We start from the raw sequence: 15,677 nt of genomic DNA, 5'->3' as shown, positions 1-15,677 counted from the left end.
CAAATTATATTTGAGAAATGTATTTGAGCTAAACTGTAAGGTTTGTATGGTTTACATCGTTAAATATTTACAAGTGAATCTGTAGTTTTGTCATTATCAATATCAGTAAATACTAAGTCATTGGAAAAAACACCAGCCAACTGCCAGCGGAACCTTTGTTATTTGGCCAGAGGGAAGGTGTTTCTCTAAGTACCGCTTGGCTGTTTATTTCCGGTGAGAGGCGGAAATAGAAGCAGGGGGCTTGTGGAGGTGACCGAATGGCAGACAGCAGAATCATTTTGGAAATATTAGATTAGCGCGCAGCAGAAACAAACAGAAAGATTAATTTTAGCTAACAGTGCATAAACATCGTCGGTGCCATGGGAGCTCACCTGGTCAGACGGTATGTCACCGAGACAGAAACCGAGCCGGACCCAGCGAGGAAAAATGACTTCGACCCCCAGTTTGGCTTTCCAGAGAGGAACGAGAGAGGTTTGTCAGCAGTTACCAGCTCAGAGAAATGTATAACTGCACCCTTGAATGTGTTTATAATCATCTGGATTGAACTTGATTTCCTTAGCAGCCATGCTAGCTCAGCTCATCAAACATTAGCCCAGTTAGCAGTAATACGCTGGTTAGCTTAACCGACCAGCTAACTGGTGTCAGAGGAGTTTAGTGTACAGTGAGCTGGTGCGGTTTGCCCTGTTCCAGTCTGTGGCTGCTTATTTAAACCATGGGTTCCAATTTGTTCTTAAATATAAAAATCGTTTTACTTTGCTGTAACATCGAAATTAAAACAAACGTAATTGGCTCGTTTACGCTTTCAAATATTTGGGGAGAAACATGACTTTTTTGTAGCACACTTTTCAGACACAAACAATAAATCCTGTAATATGTTTTTACTTACTATGCAATACACACTATGTAGATATACTGGCCAGCACTACCAAACGTGCCTGGTTACTCCAGACAGGCAGATGTTCAAGACAGGACATCACATTGAACTGTAAGGTGTATTTCAGCAGTATATTGATGCTTTGTGCAGAAACATAAATCCGTCTTAAAAATACAATTCACAATTCAATATCTGCTGGAGAGCATATTTTTATTTGGTAAATTTAATCAAGTCTGAACAGCAAAAAAGATTGTGATATTGTCCTGGGTCTGCTCCGTATACAATGAATGACGGAGCAACAGTCTTACAGATCCTGTAGTGGTTTTGTTGGCATCGGCACATGTTCTGGTTCATAACTGTAAGGCCTGAAATAAAAATGATGTGGTATCTCAAGCAAAAATACCTCATGAAGTCAGTGTCAGTGGAGCCCACTTCAGTCTGTTTATTAAAGCCAATCTAAATGGCAATGTGCCATGAAAAACAGTCGTTAATAATGTCTAATATTTGTATAGAAGAGTTAGAACATCTAGAAAGTCCTAAGAGACCCAGTATTCAACTACTCATCCATGTAGAAACATCAGGTCCTTGCACATTGAAAGATGAAAATTTGTATCTCTTTTGACAGAGATGGTAGCAAGCCAGGAGCAGATGAACTTGGCCCAGCTGCCTTTGGAGCAGAGGGACTACTGTGCCCAGTACCTCCTGAAACTCATGAAGTGCAAGAGGGACAACTGGCCCAACTTCCTGGCCTGCAAGCATGAGAGACACGACTGGGACTACTGCGAACACCAGGAGTAAGTGGTTACAGTAGAGGAAAAGACTTTTGAAAGTTTGGTTTAGTCAGCCTTTTTCAGGGTTGACTCTCTAAGACATTGATGCTTCCAGCAGACCCATGTAATTTAACTGCATGTTAGAGCATTTGTTATGTGTAGAGGGAAAACTGAGGTGTAAACCTCCTGCAGTCGGGAAGTCAGTTCACTAGGAAAACCACTGATCCTGTCCGACACGCAGCACTATGTAACTATTAGGTATGCAACAGATCTAACCCACCAAGTTTGTTTGTCACTCTACTATAAAACATAAAGTTGACATGAAATCTAGTGGCGTCCTCTCAGTAATATGAGCTTAGTATATGTCTTCAAGATGGACAAAACTCTCACCACAAGGTCCACTTAGTGGGCGGCATGGTGGCGCAGTGGTTTGCACTGTTGCACGAGAGGTAGAGCGGGTTGGCTCGCCCCTCACTGAACACTGAACCCTAAGTTGCTCCCGATGGAGGCCAGCACCTTGGGTGAAAGAGACCTGATCTGTAAAGTGCTTTGGGAACCGTTAAGGTTGAAAAGCGCTATACAAGTGAATAACATTTACCATTTAGCTGTTCTGGAGCTTTCAACTGTATCACACAATCTTTCTCAGCAGATGAAGTTGCCCAGTTGTCGTGGGATGTAGATTTCCATTATTGTGAGCATTTGAAGGACTTCTCATCCATGTTGGTTTAAAAAGATCTTCAACATTGTATGATCTAAGCAGCTAGTTTACCTTTTTGAAAATTAGAACTCCACAAAAACTTTTCTCCGTATTTGCCAGGACTGAGTTTCCTAATAACATTGCAGCTCAAAGATTGAATCCCTGTTGACTTGTAATGGCACGTGAGTTTATTCAAGATCCTCAACTTCAGATAGAACAATTAAACTTTGATCTTGTCGAAATGTGATAATATACTTCCACCTCGTCATTAACTATGTGCCCTGTGTTTTTCTGTCTCCAGCTATGTGATGCGTATGAAGGAGTACGAGCGAGAGAGGAGGCTCCAGCTGAGGAAGAAGAGAATTGAGGCTCAGGCTGAAGCTGCATGATCAGTACATCCTCTGATAAGTTCTTCTTCTCTGTATATATGTGCTGTTCACAATAAACAATATTGTTTAAGCTCTACAACCTTCTGTTTTATTAGTGGATGACATCACCAAAACATTAGTGTTATCTTTGGTTGACAGTGACATTTTAAATTCACTATCTGTGAATCCAAGAACCAAGTGATTAATTTTTGGTTAATTTAGCGCCACCATGTGGCCATTTACAAACTCAATCCACTGTCACCAATGATTGATTTATTTTTTTACATTTGCAGTATTTAGATGAGTTTGCTTGTTTTCTACAGTTTTCTTGTATTTGATTGGTAGATTCTTGCAGGTGTCTGACAAACTGCTACACATTTTAAACATGTTGTGCAGTTGCAACCAAATTTAGACAACTCATGCACAACCCCAGCTGAGCCCCGAAGATTTGCCTATTGTTGACACTACAGTAATACGAGATATTTAAATGAACACAAGTCCCATTCACTTCAAACTCGGCACAATACATCCTGGTACAACTGAGCAAGGCAACAACATTTTGGTTTACCTTTTTTTTTTTTTTTAATAAATTACTTCAGACATCAACAAAATTAAATGCTGTCATGGTTTCAAATTTAGATTAATGGATATAAAAACAGTTAAGTTTTGCTGAATATCACCAGATGCAGATTCAGCTCCAGAACAACAGATGACATAAGAGTGGTTAGACATCTTACATCTTAAAGTATGTTGTTCAGTATACAAGGTGAAGACTGCTCTGGGAACTCAAACGCACACAAGTCAATCAACCAATCAGAATGGTTTCATTTATGAGTAATAATAAAATAAAAAAAAAATAGAGCAAATGTATTATACATCTTAGATTCCTTCAGTCAGTCTACTAGGTTCCAGTGTAGATTTTGGAGGATGGAAAAAAAAAAAGGGAGGGCACCCTCTCAGTTAGGGTTGGGGTTGGAGAGGTCGGGGTGTACTTGACTCCTACAAACAGGGAGAGCTGAATGGGTGAGGGAGCGATCGAGTAGCCCTCTACAGGACGAAGGGCAGGATGGGTGAGCGGAGAGGAGGGTAGTCGCGGAACTCCTTCAGGTAGCTGCGGTGCTTCCCCTTGGCCCACACGGTCATCTGGATGAAACCCACCAAGGTGAAGAAGGCCACCGGCAGGCACTGGGTCATCACTGTGAAGCCAAGCCAGGAGCCCAGCTGCGAGAGGAAGGGGAGGGATGTTACACACGGAGTAATACCACAAGAGGGCAGCAGCCGCAATTATAACTGACAAACCTGTGGTGCGGTACAATGACACAATACAAAATAGCTTGACGGGTCAATACAACAAGATGGACTAATTTCCCAAGAGGATGAAACTTGCAATAAATGTTGTGTATTCCATCAGCCATCACTTGATGAATAAAACATGTTACCTCATAGGTGTAGTTGGGGCAGGAGACCAGCAGGAAGATCCAGGTGAAGGGGTTCTTGGTTGGATAGGGAATCTTCCTGGTCTTAGAGCCTGAATGAAGGTAACAAAAGAAAGGGAAAGTCAATGAATGATTTTTCTACTTATGTTTACATTCGGGCCCAATATCAAAAGTACTGAATGATGATCTAAATAGACCTTAAAAGCTGTGAAAACCAGTTTTCTCAATTATCTTTGTACTATGGGCAATGGGGTCCATCGGTGTGTGAATGTGTACGTGAATGGGTGAATGAGACTTAGCTGTAAAGCGCTTTGGGAACCATGAAGGTTGAAAAGTGCTGTATAAGTGAGATCATTTACCATTTTGCTCTTTTCACTATTTTGAGGTGGGTGGGGCTTTGCTGGGGAAAAAAAGTGATGTCACATACTTAAATTTAGCAATATTTGTATCAGGATCTTTTTTTTTTTTTTTTAACTAACTGATTGTTAACTTAATGTTATAAGATGTTAAGATGTAAAATCAGGTAAGGGGGCTTTAAATGAAAAGCACTCCACCATTTGGATCCAAACTGATCTGCATCGTGTTTTCTCCATGTTTCATCAGCCATGACCTTGGAAATGTTTGAAACACACACAGCCCAAGAAAACTGTACAGTTGTACGTACGTGTGTGTGTGTGTGTGTGTGTGTGTGTGTGTGTGTGTGGGTGTGGGTGCACCGGTCAGACGCACAGGTGTTACAGGTGTGTGTACCTGGTGGACGAAGGTTCCGGAGAGCAATGTGGATGGAAAAGTTGCCGATCTGACAGAACTAAGAAAGAAAACAGTCACACAAGTGATTTAATACTGAGTGTGTGTGCAGAACAAAAGATAATGAACATTTTAAGAAACAAAAAAAGAAGCTATTTATTGCACACTTCTGAGGATGACAAAGAGATAAAACCCAATGGATAAAAATACAATTTAAATTATGTAAATGGAATGTTTGTTTATATTTATCAGTCAATTTAAATAAAATGCACGACAAATAAGAGCGTCAAGGATAGAAAGATTCTTACCAAGAATATGATGAGGGCCAGTCTGATTTGTTGCTCCCCGTATACTGCAACAAGACACGGTTAACATGAGTAACGATGAAAAGGAGTTACAGCGACACACTGGTACATGCGAGTGTTAGTGTATGGACGTGCAGGTGCATGCATACTTACTAGGTGGTGTGTACAGCGGGTGGTTGATGTAATAGGCCATCCATGCTGCAAAGCCCCAGTAGTAGGTACAGTTCTGAAAATGTGACAGGAACATTGTCACCGAGGCTACCTCATGGTGGTAGAGATGCACCTCACCTTTCACTCAATGCAACCTACAACACACATTTGCACCTATTCATGTACGGCAAGACAGAGTTTGAGTGGGGGAATGTATCTCACCTTAAAGATGTTGCGTAACGGCATTGTTCCATGAGAGAAGCGGTGGACAAACAGCGTCTCCAGCAGCCTCTTAACGTAGTGGAAAGAGTGACACATACAGGCGAGGCTGGAAAAAGCACAGACCCTTGTGTTATCTCTACTATAGTTACTAGAAAAATCCTCTTTTTAGGCACATGGCATCCTTCCTGTGAGAACTAAGCCCCGACAGTTTTATCACCTTGTCCAAAAGTTCTGTTCAGATTTTAACCATCATTTCCACACTGATGTTTACAGAGCATGGCTTAAAGGAATAGTTTGATATTTGCTCTATTTTAAGCTGCTTTATTCTACTCCACAACATGTCAAATATTTCATAAAAAACACATGATGCGTTGTTCAATGCATAGAATCTCCTTCTTACCATGACTGTAATTGAGTTCTTTAAGTCAGAGTAAGAATATTTCATCTTAGTTTCAATGCAAATCCCCTCGTTTCAAGTATGATTTCATTTTTCATAATTCTAGTGCAGCAACTTGCCTCATTCTTTCTTGTTTGAAGCTAAAGACTTTTGAACAAATCCTTGCCTAGTCCCCCTGTGCAAGGTGATAACAGGCCATTGGAAGTGATAGTGGCCATAGTTGACATGTATAGTGCTTTAACCGATTTAATATACGGCTCTGAATACAGATTTCTGAAGCGCTGTGAATAGGAATTAACGCTGTCGAGTTCTTTTCTCTCATTTTGTTTTGGCTGAAAGTGGCATTAAGTTAAATAGTTTACAGGTGTTGGTGAATGAATGCTTTCCTTTGATAAAACCAGTCTGGTCAGGACGTATGAGGAATAGAGTAACTGTTTCAATCCTGGTACCCAGCTAATATATCTGTCAGTTGATTTGTGACTAGATCAGTCACTGGGTTTAACAATAGGATGATAATCGCTGTGTTTGTGCTATTGGAGAGTTTGGAGGTGAGAGTGAATTTGGTTTGAACAGTGGGGATGTGATTGACCAGAAGTGCTTAAAGACCTCACCAGGGAAGCTGATCTCAGTCCAGGAGCCTTGTTGCTTAATATGTGGCTGGCTGTAGCTTCGTATTCAACCAACACATATGAAAATGGTATCAATCTTCTCATCTAGATGACAAAATTTCACACATTTGCCTGCTGTGACCAAACCACTGGGGGACAAGAAGGCTCCACCTGATTATATAACGTTTGAGAAGGTGTGTTGGGGACACTCACTGTACGACCCAGTGTTTACTGGTGGTAAAATCATATTTGGGGGCGTAGATGAAGGGAACCCTGAAGTAGAACATCAGATAAATGACCAGAGGACCGGTATACTCTGTCAGAAAGACCTGAAAAAACCAGAAAGAAAGCAGGACAGGATACGTCAAACACTGGCATACTCATATTACTACATATTCATTTTAGCCTCTGTAATGTCATGTTACTGATTTATTGGCTTGTTGATGTGTTGTCTTGTTCTGTCTCTCCTGCCTCTCCTCCAATTACCAGCAGATCCAATACAACTTCAACAGTGAACTTCATTGCAGGAAATTAACCTCAGCATCACGAGGAAACTTCTGCCCCACACACACACACTCCCTTTCTACCCAGCGGGAAATCTCAATATAGCCCTGCTTGATCCCCCTCGCAGCCTGATGTATGTGGGCTTGTCAGGACTGTTGGACCTGACACGACATGTTCCCATCTTTGGACGGCTCGGTGTTGTACTCACTGTGACCCAGCTGATCTGGGCTCCCAGGTCTCTGAAGTAGAAGGTTGCCGTGGTTCCCACAGGGAGATGCTGCAGGACATCCTCATCCTTCAGAGACTTCCCCTCTAAAGCACACACAGCATTTACTTAATGATTAAATTATGAGTTGATTGTAGAGAGAAGTAGTACTACATTCACTTCAAGTTTAACTGATAGACAATCACACTATGGCTAACTTACTGGGGTCGAGGCGAATGGACTGCCTGGCTGGGTACCACTGAGGATCTGAAACAGACAGATAAATACTTAACAGACATCTTGAGACAGGACACAAAGTGAGTATTTCTGTGTGCTGCTTGACGATATCCTTGATCCTTGATCTTAAATCAGATTTATGAGGCTTTAGTCGCCTGCAGAAAAATGGAACTCACGGCTCTTGTGGAACATAGACTTGATCTCCCCGATAGTGGCATTTGGCTCGACCTACAAATAACACCACAATAAATAAGGAGGGACATGTACACACACCCACACACACAGGAACAGATAATAACCCTGTTTTCCATTCATGATGGCGATTAGTGGTAAAATTAGCTCTGGCTGTGCCCACACACCCCGTGGATGTGGGCTATTTAACAGCTGGTATTAGGGTTACAAAGAGCCTAGGCACACACACACACACACACACACACACACACACACACACACACACACACACACACACACACACATATATATACACATACACACATGCATACATAACCACAGCCAAGTACATGACCTTGTGCCAAGCTGCCAGCAATGGCCCAACTACCCCAAATATAAACACAATGACAACAAAACAGAAACATGAAGAGCACACAGAGGCACGTCTGGACACACACAGTTGTTGCAGGCGGGATAATGGAGCAGTGAAACCCCCTGGACTGAGTCAGGTCATCCACATTCACATTATCTGATCAAATGGCTTTATCTGTTTGAGTGGAGGCAGTTTACACACTACATACCTCCCTGAGACCCTTTTCTTGTGGACTAACAAAACCACCGTATTGATGTATTTGTAATATTGTACGTGCGAGCCCTTAGATCTGGCCTGAATACTGAGTTAGTCCATGGGCAGCAACGTGTTCTTAGCTCTACATCCCTACCACAGACTTTTATGATGATTGTGACAGGATTTATTTGGAATATCATTTGACCATTTGAATATACACTTATTATACAATTATTGAGTTTTTCTAGAGGGCTGCAAGAAGTCCCATTGTAAGAAGAAATGGCTTTGTTCCTCCTTAAGGATTCAGCACTGTGACTATGATTAGGTCTCGGGATCATTATGAAATTCAGTGTTACCGCCATCAGTGAAATTCATTCAGCGGGCCACAGCATCAATTTTTAGTGACATGGAAATTTCTGGCCGTGCATTATCTTGCATAAAAAAATATCCCAATGAACTCCACATAGTGAGGTTTTTAATTTGGGGAAAAAAAACACTAGTATCAGATCAGTAGATTTGTGGTAATGGGAGAGAAAGTTCAATCAGTGTATCTGTAATTAGGTCCAGACACTAAGGCACTCTGCCAGAAAAAATATAACCTTATCAATATAAAAGAAAATACCAGTGTTGATTTTGTGGTAGTGGTACACTTTAATAGTATACTATTTTAGTATTATGCAGCTTCACCAATTACGCGTGTATTTACTTGTAAAGCATGTTGGACTTCCCCGACACTTAACTGATAGAGCAGTTTCCAAAGCATTGATGTTTACGTTTGTAAATGCCACTGATATCCATTCATTTCAGAAGGTTATGGAAATAAACTTACAGAGACTTGAAACGTGCTACAGAGCGGTGAACATCCCTTCCTTCATTATTTTGTAAGTGATAGATTGTCTGCATTATACAAGTTTCAAGTCACTGCAAGGTACTGAACTGAAATGAGAGGAAACGGACGGCTAGAGGAATGCATCGGACAATTTCTTGTTGGTATGAAAACAAACTCTAATACTTTCTGCACGTTACATCATCATGACACCTGTGGGCAATCACACTGCCCAAGCAAAGGTTCAACATAGGAGGAGACTGACTACATGCATGCTGCTCTGTGGCTAAGCTGAGCTCATCAGCCTACATGTTACAAAATAAAATAGCACATAAATGTTCATGTCTCAAACATGCAATTGCAAATTACGATCATTAAACCACTGAACCCCATGGGAATTTGAGCCACAAAAACAAAGCTCATTGTTGTGGGATGTTGTACTAACAATCCAATGCCCAGACATATAATCAACTACCCAGGCCAGCACTGTTCAGTATAAACAGTGTAGGAGTGCTATATGATCTTAGCACTTATGTTCAGCAGAAAATGCCTAAAGCTCTTTATGAACTTAAAGCATTTTCTTGATGTTCGCTCACAACAGCAGCGCTAACAGATTAAAGACGAACAGATTTACATTCTGCGATCATTTTCCGATTGAAATGTTGGTTCCTCACAGATCTTGTGACCCATCTGTGGTAGACTGAAGAGGTCTGCTGTTGTAATTGACTTGGCTTCTGTTCACGTCGTCCTGAGGACCACAGGCTATTTTCAGTGGGATGACATCACTGAGAAACCACCTCTCTGTGACCCCTGCAACTGCCCCCCCCCCCTTTCTTTCTAGAGGTTTCATTCAGTATTGAGATCACTGAGTCTGTCCTATAAACCCTGACCCAGACATGATACAGGACCTGAGTTTTATTTCTAACTCAGCCTACTTTAGGAAACCAGTCCCCCCAAAGGGCCCTCTGTCCAGATCCAGATCTGTCCAGATATATCTGTCCTATCTGTGTATACTCTCTAAAGGTGTTAAGATTGTGCACGCTATCTCCATGGAAACTCCGCTAAGCCGACAACAGGGTATAATCCAACAAGCATAGCACTTTATACTTAGTGGTATTGAGGGGCAGCCTTTAATAAGCCGAGTCTGCCCCGGCTGATGGACTAACACCACTGTAAACTTGGCTAATGTACCTCTATACACTGACAGGCCTCACACCAACAATATACTAAACCCTCCTAATGCAACAGCACTAACTTACAGGCCTGGCTCTAACAAGTCAAAGCAGTCTAACACAACAATAACAAAGTAGAGGCCAAGTACAAATTACTGCAAATTTACCTGTTAGGCTTCAAGGTCCTATCAGATTAAATGCGGCTAACAAAACAGTGATACTCTTTAGTCCCGATTGTAAACACAACTTAAGTCCATCAGTTTAAACAACGCTGGCCAAATCTGACTGTACTGCAAAGACCTGTAAAAGAAGCTGAGCTTTTATTATAGCTATTATAACACGTACAAAAAAAATGTACAAGCTAATTTAAAGTTTTTGGTCACAGGCACCAAAATGAGATCATATCAAGTGATGTACCTTCAGTCTTTTATAATTTCATATGGTTTCTTGGTGTATTTTCTGAAGTCTCGAAAGTGTAGTGCAAAGAAGTGCAGTATATGCATGACTTTAAAATGGTACAAAATATTTCCTGCAGCGCAAAAAGATTCATATTTTGAATATCACAAATAATATAACATCATGAATATTATGCAGGAACACAATTCTCTGCAGCAGATGTTCAGGGTGCGGATGCTGCTCATAAACGCACCTGCAGTTTTGAGGCCGCAGGTAATGCCTGCTGTACCTGGTGTTATGTCTACCCACACACTGACCACGTTGACTCAACGGCTCTCCAACAGTCACAATCAAAAGTTAACATTGATAAACTTCAAAGGGTGGATTTGTTGGAGGGCTGTGGTTTTGTCTACCTCATGTACGTGTACGCGCAAAAAGCCCCTTCCTCACCCAGACAACTGAACCCAGCAATGTTGCATGTATGAAAGGGTGCGTCTCATTTACAGCCAGTAACACACCCAGCGACTGACAACAAGGACTACAGCTACAGCAGCTCGACTGTTCTAGGAAACGCCTGGCTCACATACACGCAGACCTCTTACTGTAACCTAGGACCATGCATACTGTACCTGTTGCATTTAGTAAACATACAGACACACAACACGGGCACAAGGACAATTAAATGTGCGCCTACAGTATTTTTAAGAGTGAGGTCAGAAAAGTATACTTAAACATAAATCAAGATAAAAACCGTTTCAAATACATGAATAAAAGAAATAAGTTCTCACCTTGTCCAGGAAGCAGAGCTTGTCCTTGGTCTTGGCATCCAGTATCTCCACCTCAAAGAAAACAACAGCCTTTTTAGCTTTTTTAGCAGGTTTGCGCTTGACCGGGGCTTGAACCAGCACCGGGGCAGCCACCACCGCCGCCCCGTTAGCAGGCTTTTTGCTGCTGGTGGCCTCTAGTGCTAGGGTATCCATGTCCACAGTCCTCCTCCTGCACTCAGTTTATTCCCTTCTTCTCCTCACGCTTCCCTTCAGTTCTCTCGTCAATCTTCTCAACTGTCTATCCAAGATCCACGCCAAACCATAGAGGAGAGGGGCAGCCCTCAGCTGTGGAAATAAATCTGTCTCTCCCCTGCCCCTCCCTCTTCTTCCTCTCTGTCATTCTCTCACTCTCCCTCCCTCTTTGCCCCTCTCTCATTCCTCTACTCCTTGTGCACTGCTTTATTTAACTGCCGACCCCTGGAGCGTGGACATATGCCACATGTGTGTGCACAGTTGCATACACAGGAATGCCCAGTATCCCCCTGGCAAAACTATCAACAGTATATCATCTGGGTATAGCTGAAGGAAACTTCTAGAGCAGAGGGCTGCAGTGACTTGGCTTTGAAACATAACTCCTTCCTAAAAAAGGACACCTGATGACCCCTGACACCTCTCAACCCCTGGCTAAGTGGGAAGATGGAGGAGAGGTATTATGACAAACAGCATCCCCCCTTTCCGAGTTTGACCCCCCCCCCTCTTCCTCTCCCTAGCTAAATATAAACGTCTACTGCTAACTCTGCGTAACCAGCCCTCTCCCTACAGACCCCCCATCCATCTATGTGGTGATGTCACTGTTTAAGACACTTTGCTGTAGTCTGTCCATCTACAGCCCCGATGCACATTACCGCCCTTTGATCCGACACTCAAGACACCTGAATGAACCAGTTCAAGGTCTCACACACAACCCACGTGAGTTTTAGAACATGTTATACCTTGAAACCAAACTGAACAGCCAGATCTCTCGGTCACTCACGTGTCTCCTTTTCTTGCCACCACAGGGTGATAACACTCCAGACTCTGAGAGCTTAGTCGGGGCATTCCCCGTGGTGAATCCCACCCCAACCCCTCCACTCTCTAATGACTAACAGTTGGAATACAGTTTACATAATGAATGAAAGACATACAGTCACTAGTGGCAATGTGGAAGTTTAAGCTGGGCTTTCTTTTGTGGCCTGAGATGCGAGCAAATGTTGGCTGTTTTGTCTGTAGGTGTTGATTTTTTTTGTCTGAATGTGTTGATTTTGTTTGTTTCAGATGGCATGTATTTATTCATTTATTTCTACCTCATTGGCACGAGGCCACATGCCTTTCTAAAACGTCAATCAGTGCTTTTTAAATGAATTCATTGAGCCGCCTTATTACTGTACAAATGAAACATTCACGTATGCTTAAAATTAAGCAGGACATATGACACTGTGGTTGAGACTTCTGTGAAATAACCCCATGTCAGTCTTCTCAATGCCAGGCATACCCACTGCCACTGTACCTCCCCCATTTCATCTATATAAAGCCTCTGTCTGGCAGTGACAGTCTGTCCTAGTAATGCACTCTGGGGTGAGGGTGAAGTAGGGAGAAATAAGCTTTAAGTGCGACGAGGGGACTGTGGCTGTTTTTTTTTGCTGATTTTGCCTGTGCCTCCTATCCCAAGGTAAGAGACCATTTTCTACCTGTTTAGACAGACTAACAGACAATCTGGATTTCTTTGCTGTTTTTGTACTCAATGCCAGATACTGATGGGCAGCCAATGTGTAAGCAAGACAGATCACTGGGAAAGTGATGCAGCTCTCTGGTGCTATCTGCTGTAAATGCAATGAAACTATGAAAAAAATGGTGTAATGACCCAAATGGAAAATATTTTAAGTTTGATTTATGTTCCAACATATTGTGAAAAAAAATATAACTAAAATAGCAATCAAGTACTTTGAGTTTGAAGTGTTTCTCTTAAGCTTAAGATTAATATGTTCTAATTTACAAAAAGTACAGAATAAAAACCATTATGATTGAATCCAAAAACTAGATTTGATAAAAACATTAAAGAATGCATAGAAAAAAATTAACTCAAAGAGCATCTGTCTGCACTGGTGTGAGCACTTGTCTTTCAACATGTGCACTGCTTATGGTGTCGGTCTTAGTCCACACCCAGCAATGTTAAAGAAATACCTGTTAAAGCTAATGCTAGAGCAATTCCTATTTATTGGCTCATCATTCAGTGTTGTTGGCCACATACACACACACAAAAAACTTTGCATAATGGTGTAACACCATATTCTGTGACCTGGTTAACCTCTGTGTACTGCAACTGCAAAACTTTTTACCACGGTGCCACATTTTGGTACATGTTTCCGTGTAATACTGGGTACACTATTTACAATGTGGGCACATCCCAAGCCTGATAATCACACAGCGGCTTCATACATACTAGGCTAGTGGTATTCAAATGCAACCAAGGGCATGTTGTGAGTAAGTTAATTCAGAAGGTAACTGAAGATGGCCATGAAAATGTGAGAGCAGGTCGATTAGGGCTTGTGACCTATGACTGACACATTGGCCAGCGCAAATAAATGCTGACACCAGTGCAACCATTGAATGATAAATGGCATGTATAGAGTTGTCATGAAAAAAATAAATGACTTAAATGTTGTTTTGCCCCCGACAGCCACATGTGTGAACAGAAAGAAGGGGAACCGGAGCAGCCACTGGTTGGATCAGTTTCTGTCAAGACTACTTCAAATCCTGTCTGATGGGTTTTGGTGCTAATGCAACTCTATTTTGTTAACATTTAGAGAAGCTTGCATGAGTACAATGGTTAATTAGTGTAGGAAACGCTTCAAATTATTTATAAACAAGTAAAACAGGCCTTTGAGAGTCAAGCTTGAATGTTTCTGAGACAGTTAGATTTTTTTGTTTTTTTTCCTTCAAAGTAAGTCTGTCATTAACTTAAGTTTCTGCCCGATTTTGTGAAGTTAAAACAAACACATCCGATCCATGTTTATTGTAACAGGGCTGAGATTGCGCACTTGACTGTTCACCTGCATTATTGGGTAATAACAAGATAAGTAGCGCCATGACTCTTTCCAGCCAGAGATGGCGATGATGCCGAGCATTAGACGACACAGAGAGACCTGTGTTTAGCTTAAAGAGACGTTCATCTTATATCGAAGACCCAACACAGTATAAGTATAATTCGTCATAACTGTGGATGCAGCTTGACTTTCAGGTTAGATATTAACTAATACAACCGATAATTTCCGTGCACGAGAGGCCCCGAAACCCCCGCCATAGCAACCAGCCCATGACAGGCGGAGTTGCAGCAGCATGCGATCCTCACTGCTCATGTCTAAAGCTCTAAATTGGACTGTTCCGGTGGAGTTTACTCTTGAAGAAATCAAAAGAAAATGAAGAATTGGTTTGATAAATTAAATTCTGGCCCCATAAAACGCCCCATTCACGGTTTAGAGTTTCATAGACACTACTTACCTCGTAGTGCTTCATCTTGGCAGTTTGCACCCCCTTCCTCAATGTTCCAGATGAGTGACAGAGTCGCCTCCAATCAGGGGAGTACTATGCAACTGCTGAGGCGACCGTAGGCAGGCACTACGTCCTTGTCGCAGCCAATGACAACCGGCGGTATTTCGGTGACCACGCCCACACTATCAGCGACGGAGCCAATGAGATGTGAGCAGACGGAGAGGTAGCGGCTCTGCGCTAACATAATTGGATTTATCAATAGAGAGGATCATGGACGCTTTGTGCGTTTGTGCGCATGAGTGCTGGTCCAACTGGCGACGACAGACTGTGGACCACTGTGGTATATTTCCTCTTTAGCTGTGTAGAAAATAATTTCTCTGTCTGGTGACTTCTCCCAACTTAAATTTTTTTGTTTCTATTTCTTTTTGCAGTCTCTCAGTTTTATGCTACCACATTATTTAATGACCTTTTTTCCAGATGTTTTCTTTATGTATAAATTGTCATACTTAAATAAAGTTTAGCAAGTTTAGTTTGGCATTTACCTGGTATGTTGTCACTATGAATTACTTGTATTAATCAGGGCAAATTTACCCAAAACTAATGTTCTTGTACAGTAGCAAAGCAACAAAATGAGACCACATCAATGTGAAAGTGACACATTTTAAGGGATAACAATTTTGGCACATCCATGCTAAACCTAAAATGATGTTATTTCCATACAGGTTCAGT

General features: G+C 41.8%; 2 protein-coding genes across 3 annotated transcripts; one reads left to right on the top strand and one right to left on the bottom strand.

The window, feature by feature from the left end:
* The first annotated feature begins 225 nt into the window (after positions 1-225).
* ndufb7 (NADH:ubiquinone oxidoreductase subunit B7) lies at positions 226-2,803 on the top strand. The gene is made up of 3 exons (XM_070917955.1): positions 226-471; positions 1,500-1,668; positions 2,643-2,803. The coding sequence occupies exons 1-3, from the start codon at positions 360-362 to the stop codon at positions 2,728-2,730; spliced, it is 369 nt and encodes a 122-aa protein (XP_070774056.1). The 5' UTR covers positions 226-359; the 3' UTR covers positions 2,731-2,803.
* Positions 2,804-3,621: 818 nt separating this feature from the next.
* On the bottom strand, positions 3,622-14,975 carry tecrb (trans-2,3-enoyl-CoA reductase b). Of its 2 annotated transcripts, XM_070917942.1 has the most exons (12): positions 14,958-14,975; positions 11,442-11,492; positions 7,697-7,748; positions 7,506-7,550; positions 7,287-7,390; positions 6,788-6,903; positions 5,570-5,675; positions 5,351-5,423; positions 5,201-5,244; positions 4,896-4,953; positions 4,149-4,237; positions 3,622-3,930 (listed from the first exon to the last, which is right to left on the bottom strand). In XM_070917942.1, exons 1-12 carry the CDS (start codon positions 14,970-14,972, stop codon positions 3,757-3,759), a joined length of 927 nt encoding a protein of 308 aa, XP_070774043.1. In that variant the 5' UTR covers positions 14,973-14,975; the 3' UTR covers positions 3,622-3,756. The 2 variants fall into 2 exon arrangements, with proteins under 2 accessions (XP_070774043.1, XP_070774036.1); XM_070917935.1 differs by lacking the exon at positions 14,958-14,975 and having other exon boundaries at positions 11,442-11,633.
* Positions 14,976-15,677: the final 702 nt, after the last annotated feature.

Source organism: Enoplosus armatus, chromosome 2 (genome assembly GCF_043641665.1).
Source record: "Enoplosus armatus isolate fEnoArm2 chromosome 2, fEnoArm2.hap1, whole genome shotgun sequence".
Classification (NCBI taxonomy): domain Eukaryota; kingdom Metazoa; phylum Chordata; class Actinopteri; order Centrarchiformes; family Enoplosidae; genus Enoplosus; species Enoplosus armatus.
The sequence above is the reverse complement of the archived record's forward strand: the minus strand, read 5'-3'. Positions and strand labels throughout refer to the sequence as shown.

Excerpts from the sequence above, each read along its gene's own strand:
- ndufb7 (XM_070917955.1), top strand. The coding sequence starts at position 360 with ATGGGAGCTCACCTGGTCAGACGGTATGTCACCGAGACAGAAACCGAG. Across the intron at positions 472-1,499 it reads TCCAGAGAGGAACGAGAGAG|AGATGGTAGCAAGCCAGGAG; the intron begins GTTTGTCAGCAG and ends CTCTTTTGACAG. Across the intron at positions 1,669-2,642 it reads GACTACTGCGAACACCAGGA|CTATGTGATGCGTATGAAGG; the intron begins GTAAGTGGTTAC and ends TTCTGTCTCCAG.
- tecrb (XM_070917935.1), bottom strand. The coding sequence starts at position 11,633 with ATGGATACCCTAGCACTAGAGGCCACCAGCAGCAAAAAGCCTGCTAAC. Across the intron at positions 6,904-7,286 it reads CCCAGATCAGCTGGGTCACA|GTCTTTCTGACAGAGTATAC; the intron begins GTGAGTACAACA and ends TGGTTTTTTCAG. Across the intron at positions 4,238-4,895 it reads CCGGAACCTTCGTCCACCAG|GCTCTAAGACCAGGAAGATT; the intron begins GTACACACACCT and ends ACCTTCATTCAG.